This window comes from Procambarus clarkii, chromosome 89 (genome assembly GCF_040958095.1).
Source record: "Procambarus clarkii isolate CNS0578487 chromosome 89, FALCON_Pclarkii_2.0, whole genome shotgun sequence".
Lineage (NCBI taxonomy): Eukaryota > Metazoa > Arthropoda > Malacostraca > Decapoda > Cambaridae > Procambarus > Procambarus clarkii.
The window spans coordinates 10,329,239-10,344,939 of NC_091238.1; the positions used below are offsets into that span (position 1 = coordinate 10,329,239).

Sequence of the window (15,701 nt, forward strand, 5' to 3'; positions counted from 1 at the left end):
CTTTAAGGGTGATGAGGTTCAACTCCCTTAGTCTTTCTTCCTAATTTAATGCTTATGTTTCTGATACAAGCTTGAATGCATACCACTAGTGTTTTTGTAGGTTCTATGCTGCTTTAGGTATGGAATTCCAATCTGAGCCTCACATACATCATGTGCACGTACGTCAATGTACAACCCCCTTTAATTTCCCTATCTCATTATCTTTCTCAAGTTGTTTGATATGCAATTCCCGTTCCTTCAGCTTGGCTACCAAGCTAGTAATTTCCTCTTGCTGTTGAGAAATATTTCTTTCAAATGTAAGAAGTTTTCCTTCATAAATATCCCCATCCTCAATTTTCAGCAACCTGCCCATAAAACCTCCATTCCTGTCTGTCCGAGTAGTCCTCTTTGTCTCATACTGTTGTTTTCCTTGTATATATGGCTATGTAACAGCCTGGATTGATCATTTGCTTATGTTGCAGTGTCGTTTCACACTACTACTCGAGTGTTCTTATTCCTGCCTCTTCATAGTGCCTCCCTATTTACTCCTGTATGAGGTTTCCCTATAGTTTTCCATGAGTTTGTTTTCTTCCTATTCCTCCTCGCATTGTCTGATGAACCATAGGATTGTTGTAATCATCTCATCCACTTCCCTGCTCAGAGATACGTGAACTTGTGCATCTCTGTTACTAGTTTTATAATTTCATTTGCTGACTACCCTCCTATTTCAAACTCCTATTATACATCCAGCAGGTAGGCCTTAACTCTCCTGTAATTCCTTTGTATTCACTCATTCTTCTATTTGTTTCGTGATGGTCACTGGGTTCTAGTGGCACTTCATACTTTAATTTTCTAAATCTTCCTTGTTTTGGATAGACACCAAGTCTATCCAAAACCTTGGTTTATCCACCAAGTCAAGGAGATCCACAAACTGGTGGATCCTTCCTCTTTCTCTAGTCAGCTCCATGGTATGCTGCCACAGACAGTGTCTGTTGTGTTCACTAATCTTGCTCTCTGTGTTTCGTGTTCTTTGTGAGCATTCCGAAGTACAGACTAGGATCTTTGCTTTCATTTCCATTGCCACTGTAGGTTTTTTTTTTATCATCCTCCTCATGAATGTTTTTTTACGACTGTCATCATACTCCTTTCCCCCACACCTTCCTGTATTTAGTGTAGGGTTGTAAATAACTAATTCCACTTTCTTCATGGTTCCCATTATTGTAAATTTGTTTACTCAGTATGTAGTCCTGCATACAAGATCTCTTGAGGATCTTTGTGCCTTCACTGATCCTCTAACCTTTACTGAATGCCAAAAAGCACAAGAATATAATTTCTTGGAAAAAAGTAATTATATTCATTAGAGGGACCTGTTGTATAAAGGTTTGGATTTTTTTTTTAGAAAATATTATACCTGTATTGTGTAAAAAAAAAATCATAAAAATAGGAAGGGTCGTGAAGATTTAAAAGAAGCATAATTATGGTTTTTGGCATTATCACTTTGTGTGATATTTGGTTCTGCTTTCAAAGTGATGGGATAAGTTAATATACCTAGAGTTTAGTAAATTGTTTGACACTTGCACACCAAAAACTTTATAGGGTTTATAGGGACGGTAAGGGTAGAGTACATGGTATTGGATGGGACCACTTAAACTGAATTAGGTTTTGGTTCTTGCACAAAATATGACATGTAACTGTTCCACACTTCAGTTTTAAGTGGAGTGTCTCAGGGATCTGTCAAGGGACAAATATACAATATATAAATGGTTTAGATGCAGGATTTGACGGCAGTACCGTACTGTATTATTACATTTTGCAGTGACACTAACATAGGACTAGTAATCCAAGAGTCGATGCTCGATCCTGTAGGCACAAAGTGCAAGTGAGTACATACTCAGTATTTCAGACATGCTGCAGGAAGACTGAGATACACTTTCAAAATGGATTGAAAATTGGTGACAAGTGTAGAGATATAAGCTTAGGGAGAGAAAACAAGTACAGTGGTACCTCGCATAACGAATTTAATCCGTTCCATGTTCGTCATGTGAAACGGACGTCATACAAAACGAGTGTCCCCCATGTAACCAGTGTGATGCACTGTGTTTATTGTGAAATTCCCCCAGAGTGCATGACATCAAATATTCCCCAAAATATCATTTTTCTTTGCAAAATGATAAATTACCGTCCCTGAACATGTCTATGTAAAAATAATTACCAAATTCCACTTACTTTGGCTGTGAGGGCGTGGACAAGGTGCGCTGTGACGTCATCAGGGCCTGGTCGCCCGTGTGTGAAGCACCCAGACACGGTCGCGCAGGCCATTCAAGCACCGCGTGTTGCCACAAATATATTTTCAAATATTTTTTCTATGCATTTCCAATGCGGTTTTATTTGTTTCTTTTATCGTATATGATGCATATTTGTGACCTTGAGGTTATCTTGAGATGATTTCGGGGCTTTAGTGTCCCCGCGGCCCGGTCCTCGACCAGGCCTCCACCCCCAGGAAGCAGCACGTGACAGCTGACTAACTCCCAGGTACCTATTTACTGCTAGGTAACAGGGGCATTCAGGGTTAAAGAAACTTTGCCCATTTGTTTCTGCCTCGTGCGGGAATCGAACCCGCGCCACAGAATTACGAGTCCTGCGCGCTATCCACCAGGCTACGAAGCCTCTGACCTTTACAATATGTATACAGTAGAATGTTCATAATTTTCCATGGAACTGTGATACATGTATCAGTAATGTGTCCACAATAAATGGTTATTGTCACAATATTACATGGTAAAAATTCACTAAAATTACAATATGTACAGTTTCACATACTATTTACACAGTAACACACTGTATTACACACTCAGTACTTTGGAGGTGCGTAATAGTCAACGAAGTAGTCCATGGTACACAGTGCGACTTTGCTCTCCTTGCGCCAGCTACAGATAGATTTTCGTTTCTTGTTTCGTTCTGTGTGCTTGCAAATAACGCACTCGTGTGCACCCTTGGCTTTAGTACTTGTAGGTGGTATGTAGCCAAGCTTGTAAAGCATAAGGTAGTATTGAAACGATTATAGGAAAAGCTCAATTTGTAAGGTAGTCTTGAAAAGATCACTTTGTAAGGTCCCACACAGGAAGAGATTCAGCTAGCCTCAAAGAGTGTCCATCAGTCAGGAAGAGATTCAGGTATTCTTGAAAATATCAATGAACAACACCACCATGGAAGCCGCTAACACTTCATCTATGCTACTTGTATCAGATGCATCATCACTGAATGCAGAAAACGATTCATTTATGTATCATCTATATAAATTCAAGATGGCAAGGGTGGGGCTCAGAGCTACACCTAGATACGCTCGCTGTATACAAGAGTTGTTACATTCTTGTACAGCCACTAGTACGCGTAGCATTTCGGGCAGGTCCCTGGAATACGATCCCCTGCCACAAAGAATCGTTTTTTCATCCAAGTACACATTTTACTGTTGCGTTAAACAGAGGCTACAGTTAAGGAATTGCGCCCAGTAAATCCTCCTCGGCCAGGATACGAACCCATGACAAAGCGCTCGCGGAACGCCAGGCGAGTGTCTTACCACTACACCACGGAGATTGTATCATCCTCATAGGTGCTGTATCACTGGCATCCGACCGTTGTGTTAAGCCCTTATTGCACCTAGCTTCACCAATGTTATGACCCTTATGTTCTTCAAACAATAGGGTCTGAATTGCACCGATTGAGCGCAGTCTTTCAACACCGTGTGGGACAGGTGTTTCAGAGCCAGAGGCGCGTGTGCCACAAATGGTTGCTCAAGCAGTGCTAACCCAGCCAGCAGTCCTAGACTTTCATATTCGTTATAGCAAAAGGTTCGTTCAGTGTTTGTTGGGTAGGCTGCTCCATTATGACAATCTTTGTTTCAAATGTTTTCCATTTGTTTTGTATTTGTCACTTATGTCTCAATAATGGAGCAGCCTACCTGACAAACACTGAACGAACCTTTATGGCATTTGTCCATTTTTCAAATTGTTTCAACAGTTCTTTTATTTTTCATATTTTTTGTTTTTATTTAAGAAACATGGAGCAGCCGACCTGTAGACCACTGAACGAACCTTTTTGACATTTATACTGGTTTTCAAAATTCTTCATTTTTTTTTATTATTTACGTTTTTTTTATGTAAGAAACATGGAGCAGCCTACCTGCCGACCACCGAACGAACCTTTTGCTATAAGACAAATGAAAAATAAATATTGAACACATTTGAAGAAAGGAAAATGTCATAATGGTTTATTCAGTGTATGTAAAGTAGGCTTCTCCATTATTGAGACGTAAATGACAAATACAAAACAAATGAAACACATTTAAAACAAAGAAAGATTGTTATAATGGAGCAGCCTACCTGCCGAACACCGAATGAACCTTTTTGACATTTGTTGTATATCAGACATTTCATTTCTTTTTTCCTACAAAAACGTCAATGCTTTGCAACATCTCAGCAGTCACCCTTTTATATCCCAGCATCATTAGCATCTTTAAACAAGAACAACATAATTTATGTGCATCGTCGGAGGCGTCTAAGAATGTGCAAGAAGCAGCGCGACCCCACCGTGTTGTGTTGACGTTACTCAAACCAGCGTTCGTCATACGGGACGATTTGACGCCGATTGGGCCGTTCGTTACCCAAAATATTCGTCTTTTGGGGCGATCGTTATGCGAGGTACCACTGTACTTTAACTCCTGAACTGCGCACCTGTTTTTGGCAAAAACTTCATAGTGCAATTGTTAAGGACATATTTTTGTTGTTTTTATAAATATTCAGGTAAAGTTAATGTCAACATGTTTGCAAACTCAACCATTTTCATTTCAAAACACAAAGAGTGATGAAAACATTCAAACACATTAAAATATAGCCTTTTTAAAAAAAATAGTACAACTCTCAGAACGAAATTTGTCGGTTGGCGCAGCGCAGTGGTTAAAGAAGCTAATCAGTATTGAAATTTCTTAATTATATTATGAAAAAGATCTAATTGTCATTACTAGCAGCTTAAAATTAAGTGAAAGCCATGCATAAATGTTCAAAATAGGGCTAACAGATATATAATTTACACCATACTATGGAATGGATGTAAATTCTCAGGAAAGTTAGAGAAAGATGACCAAGTTTATTCCTGGGTGCTAGAAACTCCATTTGAAGAGCTAAGAATGGTCAGGTTACACTCTTAGAAAGGCGTAGTATAAGGGATACATGATTGAAATATACAGTCTCTTTCACTTCCACAATATAATCAAACATGATAACATCATGGTCAGTGGCTCCTAGCGGCAATTCATATTGTAAGTTCTCTACATCTTCATTTTGGGTAAACACCAGGTCTAGGGTAGCTGGTAGATCACCACAATTTACTCTTATCGGCTCCTTGATATGCTGCCACATCAAGTGTTTGTGGTGTCCACTGATGATGATCTATGTTTCGTCTCCACCGTCGGGATACTTTGTTCACTAGTCTCTCTCTCCCTGTGGAAAAAATCCCTAAGTATTAGGAGCTTTGCTTTGGCTCTCCTTACCACTCTGGCCACCTTTTCTTATTACTGTATCTTCAGAAATATTTCCTTGCATTTAATGTTTGTATGATAAAGGTAGTGTGTCATTAACTTTAATCATTTAGAGGAGCATACATGGAGCACAACTAGTGTGTGTCTCGGGAGTTCTACTCCCCAAGCCCTGCCTGAGGTCAGGCTCCTGGGCATCAGGCCGGGCTCAGCCTGAGGTCAAGGAAGGTCTTTACTGTGGTTACAGTACACAACTATACCTGAATACTCAAGATAGTGGCAGTAACACAGATGACACGTTTTCATAAGTGGGGGGGGGGGGAACGGTTCTCCTGTGCTCAAGATGATAATAATGTACTGTAATGCTTACTTATCAGTGACTATGGGGGATTGAAATCTAGCTCATTGTGTGTGTGTGTCATTTATACTTGGCATGCTAATTACCTCTTTCAACATTAAAGTTTTTTATCATATTTTTCCATTAAGTTGTAGATGAATTTGGCTTCAACAACCTCTTCATTGAGTGCATAGACATGCACTCATGTGTATTCACCATTAAAGATGGTGCTTGTGTGCACAAGACAGCACTCGTGCACTGGAGACGACACTCGTGCATTAGAGAGGGTTTCAAATATGGGTTTGGTGATACCTTAGGTGAGTTTGTGCCCTCTTTGAGAATATTCCCTTCCATTTTAACAGTGGAGGCAGTTGAGCTGCTGCTTTCCACTGAGAATTTGCTGTCTTCTATTTCTTGAGGGTGTTGTGGTTGCAGGCCTTTCCCTGTGGGGAGACGTTTTTCTCTTCGTTGTGTCTGACTAACAATTCTGCTCTGCCTGTGGCCTCGTTTCCTTTGGTATTTGGAGCTGAAGGGAATCCCAAGGTGACTTACTGGTGCTTTTTGCCCTGATTAGTCATTGGTTTCCATTGCTGGTAGAGGCATTTTCTTTATTTAAAAAAGGAGTGCTTGTTATATTTTCCTCCTGTTTGAAATTGATTCTTTAGTGGCTCACCCCCCATCCCCCCCTCTTCCCATGGGCTTCCTAATCCATTTACCGTCCCTGGGGGTGTCGTATATATGCAAAGGTTTCCGAATTCACATCTTCACCTGTGATTGGATCTTTTTGTAATTAGAAAGATGGGACACCATGAGCATAGCTCTCATCCTGTAACTACATAGGATACTTAGGTAATTACACTTAGGTAATTACTTGTTTAAAGTCCTACAACTTCACCTAAAACTTCCGCTAAGCTTTTTTCCCCTCTTTGTCTCTATATTCAACACTTATTTCCTTCTCTTTACAGTTAAATATTATTTACCTCTATTTACAGTACTATGTTTTGTACAGTATCTTATTTGTGACCAATTTCTTACTAATTTCATCTGTTCTCTGAATTGTGGCTTACATAACTCCTCAATCAATTGTCTTCAGCTATTTGAGTAATGAGTTGTTTCATTTCAGCATTATTCTCATGTATTCCATTTGTAAAGTTGCATAGCTGGCCACATACAGTAACATCCAGATTTGACCAGTACTGGCAGCAGCATTTGTCAGATCTTGTATTTCCATCTCATGAGGTACTAGATATTTTGTTAGGTTTGTTATTGCCTTTTGTAAACTCTGATTTTATATCTTACTTTCTATATACTTTACTAAGTATAAGTAAGATACTTTCTAAGCCTTGGCTTTCTTCTTTAAATTTATGATGAGATCTTAATCAACTGATTGTTTTGGCAATTTTACAAGTAATTCCCCAGGTACAGTATTTAACTGTTCTGGGGGAGATTCCATCAAAACTTGTGTTAAAATGATTGATATGTACTGGAGGTTACTACTTAAGTACTAGGGATGGCACTTGTGTGCTGGAGATGCTGCCCGCATGCTGGAGATGCTGCCCACATGCTGGAGATGCTGCCCGCATGCTGGAGATGCTGCCCGCATGCTGGAGATGCTGCCCGCATGCTGGAGATGCAGCCCGCATGCTGGAGATGCTGTCCGCATGCTGGAGATGCTGCCCGCATGCTGGAGATGCTGCCCACATACTGGAGATGCAGCCCGCATGCTGGAGATGCTGCCCGCATGCTGGAGATGCTGCCCGCATGCTGGAGATGCAGCCCGCATGCTGGAGATGCAGCCCGCATGCTGGAGATGCTGCCCGCATGCTGGAGATGATGACCGCATGCTAGGTATGCTGCTAGCATGCTGGAGATGCTGCCCGCATGCTGGAGATGATGACCGCATGCTAGGTATGCTGCTAGCATGCTGGAGATGCTGCCCGCATGCTAGGTATGCTGCTAGCATGCTGGAGATGATGACCGCATGCTAGGTATGCTGCTAGCATGCTGGAGATGCTGCCCGCATGCTAGGTATGCTGCTAGCATGCTGGAGATGATGACCGCATGCTAGGTATGCTGCTAGCATGCTGGAGATGCTGCCCGCATGCTGGAGATGCTGCCCGCATGCTAGGTATGCTGCTTGCATGCTGGAGATGCTGCCCACATGCTGGAGATGCTGCCCGCATGCTGGAGATGCTGCCCGCATGCTGGAGATGCTGCCCGCATGCTAGGTATGCTGCTAGCATGCTGGAGATGATGACCACATGCTAGGTATGCTGCTAGCATGCTGAAGATGATGACCGCATGCTAGAATGGCCACTTGCATGCTTGAGATGCTGCCCACATTCTGAAGAGACTGCCCACTTGCTGGAGATGGTACAGTACTTGCATACAGGAGATGTTGATCACATGCTGGATATGTTGATTGTGTACTGGAAATGTTGGTTATGTATTAGAGTATCATAATGGATAGTTCTCATGTTATGGATATGCCTCTTATTTACTTGAGATAGTAGAGTACTGTACTTGCATAGTTATGTTTGTAGGGGAATATGATTTGGCCAATGCGATGTCTTCTTATTAGCTTGGATTTTTGTCATGTTTAAATTTTAATCCATTTATGGAACCGACTAAAACTAGTTTATTCACTCACTTCCCTCACACTACAAATTAATTTAATTCCACATTCGTGTGTTCAGTTTTGATTTGTTGTAGCGTTAACCCGCCCTGCTCCTCTCTAACAGCGTGTCTTTATCCACCGTGCTGATACGTCCTTTTTGCTTCTTTATTTCTCCAGTGGTGTTAGATTTATCATTTTCTGTCTGTCCTCATAGCATAGTTCCTTTATCTTAAGGACTGACTTTGTGGCAGATATTTGGAGTTTCTCAAGCTTTTTTCTGGCTTTGAAGTGGTATGGGTTCCAGGCTGACACTGCATACTCCAATATTGGTTTGCATATGTGTTGTATAGTATCCTAAATAATGCTCATGCACTGGAAATGCTCTTCATTTACCTGAGATTGTACTTTTATTTTGAGAATAGTGCTTGTGTAGTGAAGATATAATTTAGGTACAGTAGTGTATTTACAGTAAATTCCATGTTATGAAATTACTAGTGGCTCTGAACAGATTTATATATATCGGGAAAAGGAATTGGGACACCTCCTTTGATCACCCTCGACAATTGACTAACAACTAGTTTATTTACAGTTTTCCATTTTTTTTCCTATTCACAGCCACCTTTTGATCCAATTGGCCCGCCTCGATATTATGATGGGCCACCATTGCCAGAGTACCCAGCATCACGATCACGTTCTGAAAAGAGACCTTCAGCTGATGTAAGTAAATGCTGATTCAGTGAATGCTGTTGCCTTGAAAGTTGGGACTTGTCATATTGAGTGACTGGTTATCTTGACACTTGGTCTTAAGTAAAATTCTCATTGTCATTGTCTAGGACTATAGGTGTGACTTGCAGCAGCTCTGCAACACTGATTTGAATAAGTTGAGAGAGGAAGTGTGGCAGCTGCATTCTTGGTGGTTGATTGTTGCATTGGTAATGATCTGGTGCCGTGTTGAATGTCATGGAGGGATTACTCATCCTCTGAAAAAACAAATTCTCCCTTCTTGCAATAACTTCTAGCAATCTGCAAAAACAAAGTAGAACTATTGATGTAATTCTGAAGAAACTTCATATAACTTGCAACAAAATTTTGTGTTCTATAAGAAATCATTTAGGCAATGACAATATCTTGGAAATCCAATATTCTTAAGAAATTACCTTCACTGAGAGATGGTTGGCTTTAGAGCTTAATCTTGCTTTGTATCTATGGTAAATGCAACTGTACATGGCTTTATCTTAAGCTAATGCTGTAATTTGTTTAGGATTTCCTATGTTACTAAGTTAGGTTAGTCACATGGTATAACTACATGTTAAGAGGAGACATCATTTTGTGGAAGGTACTAGACAAATTAGAAAGGTAGATACTGTGATCTTTCTCTTCTTGATAAATGTCTCCATATAAGAATATTATTTTGCAGAAACATTTTGTGACGCATTAGCTATCTTCAGTGAAGAGTTTTGTGTCAGTGACTGTTGTTTTGCCAATATTGTTTCATTAAATTTTATCTTGGCATCTCATTTTCTGCTTTATCTGTGTATTATGGAGCTGTTCTATCCTATCTGGTAATCTGATAGCTGCACCAGCATGTACACTCTTATTAAACAGCTTTATGTTCTGGGAAAAGTTTGATACTTAAGTGGTGGATATACTGGTAATTAAAAACACACATAAAACATTCTAGCTGAATTATCCTTAAACTTGCAACATACATATTGGAATAGTGAATCTTACTACATTGTGTTGTGGCTGTGTATTCACAATTGCTCATTGCTGCCTTCATAACTACTGTAATCCTTTCCTGTCTTGGCCAACTTTATCTCTGCTTAAATGGTCAATCTACATTTCCACCAGTTATGTAACTAGGAACTGTGTTAAATAGCATTAGCTAACTTACCAGGACCAGGAATTCCTCTTATTATTCACTTTTATGTTTCACTTTTGAATAGTATCTGAAGAGTGTTTCAAGTAAGTAGCATCAAATTTGTTATTTGATATGCTGCATTTGTGTTTAGTGTAGATTGTACAGTACTTAAGTAGTGGGGCATAAAAGATATGGGGCTGCACTAAATTCAGCCAAGAATAATGACATCAGAATTGAGTCAGTGGAACATTTGCTTGAAAAATATATTGCAACAAAAGGAAAAAACCCAAGTTCTTGCATAGTATATACTGATGAAAATGACAGAATGAGACTGTGTAGTCAGAATGCAAGGACATGTAAGAGCACTCATAGAGAATGACAAAATAATGTGTGAAGAATTCAACCACAGGTTCCAAGAGGACTGCAAAATAAGAATGGTTTGGTGCCTAAGGAGAGGTGGCAACAGTCAAAACCCTCACACAACAATGAAAGTTACTGTAGAAGTAGTTAAGACACTTGGAGGAACTAGATGTAGCAAAAGCAGCTGGACCAGACCAAGTGTATCCATGGTTACTGAAAGATGCCTCAGAGATTGTGTTACCTTCTAGCTAATGCTTTCAACTTCAATTAAATTAGCTCCAAAAATGTGGAAAAGGTCAGTGTAGTTCTAATGTTCAAGAAAGAGAACATAGAGCAATAGATTCCAATGTTTAGGAAAGAGAAGATAAAGCACAACATTTTAGACCAGTATCACTAATATGCATCCCATACAAAATCTTGGGAAAGGTAATTGGAAAAATAACATTTGCATAGAATATATTTTGTAGCAGAAGAGGGAAAATCATACTTCAAAAACTGTATATAATTCCATGACAGTGTTACCAGATTTATACAATAGTAATAAAGGATTAGTAGACTGCATCTTCCTAGACTACAGGCAGACTAGATTTTTATTTATTTTTATTTTTTTTTTTAATACAATTGCTGACAAGATGTAGAAACCAGCAGTGTTAACAGGGAAAGCACTGAACTGAATAGTTGAGTAAATATGTCAGTGGTGGTGGATAGCAGTGAAAAGTGGGCTCCTTTCAAGGCTGTCTCTTAGAACACTTGCACTTTCTAATTTACATTAATAACCTTCCTAAATTATTTTCAGTATTTTCATCAGATTTATCTTACTTCACTAAATTGGCTAAAATTTTCAACTAAACATATGATAGTAAATAGGTATAGCTTAGTGGCTGCCAACTACCCATGCCCACTCCTTGTTCTCAGTTATTTTTACAGTTATGTGATTGAAAATATACCGTGCTGGCTTCTCCCATCATTAAAAGCCATAATTGAACTATTTTTATCATATTTCATAGCTTGTGGCAGCACAGTTGCTCATTTCACAACACAAAAAATAGTTCTCTCCACTAGCATGAATTCCTGCACCACTAACACTAAAACTATTTAAAATCACCTTGACATATGTTTGTCACTTGAGATAGTGACAATATGAGAGGTGGGGCTAAAGGTTGATCACCTTCAACAACTACCTTACTCTCCCTTACCTTGCTGTTAGTTGCTTAGTTCATCATCTAATAGATAATATTAAAATTTACTACAGTACTTGTAATATATTTTCCTCAGTAAGACCTTCCAGTTCTTGCAAAGTCTTTACAATTTAGTGTGGGGGGGGGTATTAAATGTGCATTTAGCAGCAGTGCTGTGTACAAACTGAGTAGGTGGTGTGTTAGAGAGAGTGGGCAGCACTCTACTAATCTCGGCAGGAAGGAAACCAGATCACTCAGGATTTTGATTCAGTATGGAAAATGATCATGTCGTCATCTGATCATGTAAAATGTCCATCAGGGCCATCTCATATTGGAATGTGTAATATGCACCTGGTTTGAGTTTTGAATCTCCCACAATGGGTAAAATTGTCTGTGGGTAACAGGAATGGTATGAGGCTTAAAACAATACAATTCATAAAGAACAGAGTTTTCTATATAATTATAGGTTAAATAACAATACTGTACAACATAATTTATTCTTGTGTAAAGAAACCAATTCTTATTGGTCCTACTTTGAGCAATATTAAATATACAAAATACAGCATTTTGAGTTGAAACACATGATATTAAATATATATGCTTATATTGTATAGTAATTTATAATAAAAAGAAAAAGCAGAACATTCTTGGTTAATCCAAAAAAAATTGACAATTGCTCCTCTAGCAGTAAACCAAGTTATACCATGATGAACCTGGAGTCTAATGTACACATTTTTGTCATAATATGGGCATAATAGGATGGGCTTCAGTGTGATCTGCATTAGTATATCTTTGAGATAATGTAATTTCTAAATATAATTTAACTGTTAAATATAATTGTTAATGGCATATGTCTTATGAAAATTTAAGCTTAATATCTATATCATTGGCAATGGCATGTATTTTTCAGCCCTACGACCGCAGTGTGGATGAGTTCTTGCAGCGGACCAGGGATCGACGGGAACGAAGTCGTGAACGTCGATATCGAGAACGTAGATAAAGTAAACATTTTATATATACAGTAACTTTTGTAAGGTTTTAATAAATATTGAATGGACCAAACTGAAGTGGTAGACACTACAAGTCGGCTTAAGATGTGTGGCAGATGGTGGAGGTGAACAAAATATTAATATAGAAAATAGCAATGGAAAAGCAAGAGAGGATATACGAAAATATGTAAAAACCATTCATGCTTCCAAGAAGTATTTTGGATAGCTACCTCACTTATTACCTCTGGCGAGTGAGTTAGGATACATTATTCATGATTAGTTATATATCATTTTTTTGCAAGGTGTTTGTCTTGACATTACACATATAAGAAAATTCTCCCTTTTGTAATACATATTAATGCAACTGCTTTTATTATTATTATTATTAATTATTATTAATATTTGTATATAAGTAAGGCAATTGTGTATTTGTTTTTCATAATACAGTATCTAGATGTATAGCATAAAACAAGAGTGCAAATAGAGTTTATAAGGCATTCGTATACTAATTAAAAACATTACTGAAATTATCATAGAATTTTTATATTTTCCCTTTATATTTTTTAAATAAGAAAAGGACAGTACTGTATTGTATTTTGAAAGAATTTTATTTGATTATGGAAATGTTAACATTTATTAACTATAAATTAAAATGTAATTAAATTGATGATTGTGCAATATACTTTTAGATGTACCTTTGGTTGTCTCCTATCTTATCTATCTCCTTTCTTAAAAATTGGTACCACATTAGCAACCTTCCATGAATCTGGCACTCTGTCTGACTCTATTGATGTATTAAATATGGTAGACAGTGGCTCACAAAGCTCCTCTTTGCTTTCTTTAAGCACCCTGGCAAACACTTCATCTGGCCCTGGGGATTATGAGTGGGATTGGGTAGTTATAAATATTAGCTGCCTCGTATGGGCCAGTAGGCCTTCTGCAGTTACCTTTATTCTTATGTTCAAAGTGGATATACAGCTGGTACCTTTCTAGCATTACTGAGTAATACATAATAACACAAATAATAATGAGTAAGTATGTTATTATGCTGTATTTTGTTATATATCATATAAATATATTGCCCAATGCCAATATCTTGTTAGTTTCACCAATGTCCCCAAAAAAAAATTTTGGAAGGCAAATTAATTTTCTTTTTAGATTTGCTTTTCATTTGTTTCTAATCTGATTTTGTTGTACCTTCTACGTCGTGGAGAATGCATACCCGTCACTATGTACATGAAGAATGAATGAAATTGGTAAAAAAATTCATCAGTTACAGATGGCAGAAATTTTGACTTATTTATATTTTGGACGAAAAATTTACAGATTTCAAACTATTCTTTTGGTCTCTTTAGGTTATATTGATATATTGGGACCAGATGTGGGGGCCTTGATGCTTATTTAAAGTATATGTACTTAAGATCCTTATTAACCCATTATCCTTATCCCTATATTTTGTGTTTTAGGGGATTATTTTTTCTTGACTTCATTTCAACACAAATTGACGTACAACTTTCACATATTTGAGTACGAATGCCAAGCAATATTTATTAAAACTTACAAGATATGACATAAATTTGAACTAGGGAGCCAGTCAGCCAAGCGGACAGCACACTGGACTTGTGATCCTGTGGTCCTGGGTTCAATCCCAGGCGCCGGCGAGAAACAATGGGCAGAGTTTCTTTCACCCTATGCCCCTGTTACCTAGCAGTAAAATAGGTACCTAGGTGTTAGTCAGCTGTCACGGGCTGCTTCCTGGGGGTGGAGGCCTGGTCGAGGACCGGGCCGCGGGGACACTAAAGCCCCGAAAATCATCTCGAGATAACCTCAAGATACTATATTTATTGTCGGAGGTTTACCTTCAACCTTCATTTTTCTCCATGAACAGGATTTTCAACTTTAAGCTCTTACTCAAAATTCAGTTTCTGAGCGATTCTCACCATTTTTACATATGTGCAAAGTTCTTAATTCTCAGGTTTCCATTTGAGTATTTATTCATTAACCCATAACTTTGGGGGTTATACATTTTTTGTCAAAATTTTGTGCATATTTTGAAGGTCATGTTGACTTTTTTTTTTTTACAGTAACTATACACTCAAACTCAATTTTAATAAATGAAAAATTAACAGTATATGCCATTCTAAGCCCATATTGAATAAAATAAAAATTGGTGAAATATAAATTAGTTTAGTTAATTTGAAATTTTTAAAATTATGCACAAAATGTTTGAGTGTGTTTGAGGAAGGTTAAGAAAGTAACTCTCCCGGTGCCTTAAGATTTGGGAGTGTTCTGGGGTTTATTGATTAAGGGGGTGTACTAAAGTTGATGTGTTTGTGCATACGACATGCTGCTTATGGCCTTTACAATTACATTTTTCCTTAGTGCTGCATTTGAAGTCAGTTCATTCTGTGAATGTCCCTAGTGCCTGGGTGCCCTGCTTGTTCTTTAGCTTCAGGCCCTGATAAACCCCGTGTGGTGTAGATGATCATTGATCAGACCGCCAAGTTGGCACTCGCTACTTGCGAGTGCCAACTTGCGAGTGCCAACTCGCGAGTGCGAGTTCGTGGGATGTCCATCGATTTTCCTACGTGTCGATGGTCATTTGTACTGTCTCCACTACGCCACTTATTGGGTGGGTATTATCTTCCATCCCCGATGCCTGTGATGATTTGTGTTCGCTGGGATCTCTGTTTTAGTTGACCTTCCATCTCTTGAGTTTTATTTCTTTTTGTAGTGACAAGGCTTAGTAGGCAGCAGCTGCTTTCAGTTTTTTTTTCATACTGTATTTGTAGTTTGGTGCTTGCATGGTTGCCCTGGAGTTAGCCCCATTTGATGCTTAGGAATGTGGAA

The 15,701-nt window shown here is 38.5% G+C and overlaps 1 protein-coding gene across 6 annotated transcripts in view; it reads left to right on the forward strand.

Annotated features, from left to right (window-relative positions):
• Positions 1-13,381, forward strand: part of Ythdc1 (YTH domain containing 1) — a 78,676-nt gene extending 65,295 nt beyond the window's left edge. For 4 of the 6 annotated variants that reach the window (XR_011225784.1, XR_011225783.1, XR_011225781.1 and 1 more), the window contains exons 13-15: positions 9,079-9,180; positions 10,734-10,979; positions 12,773-13,381. Coding sequence is in view for 2 of the 6 variants with exons in the window: in XM_069317976.1 (XP_069174077.1) it covers positions 9,079-9,180; positions 12,773-12,862 (192 nt within the window). In the remaining 4 variants the exon portion in view is untranslated. The remainder of the gene's footprint in view (positions 1-9,078; positions 9,181-10,733; positions 10,980-12,772) is intronic. The other 2 variants (XM_069317976.1, XM_069317975.1) reach the window with 1 other exon arrangement.
• The last annotated feature ends 2,320 nt before the right edge of the window (positions 13,382-15,701 follow it).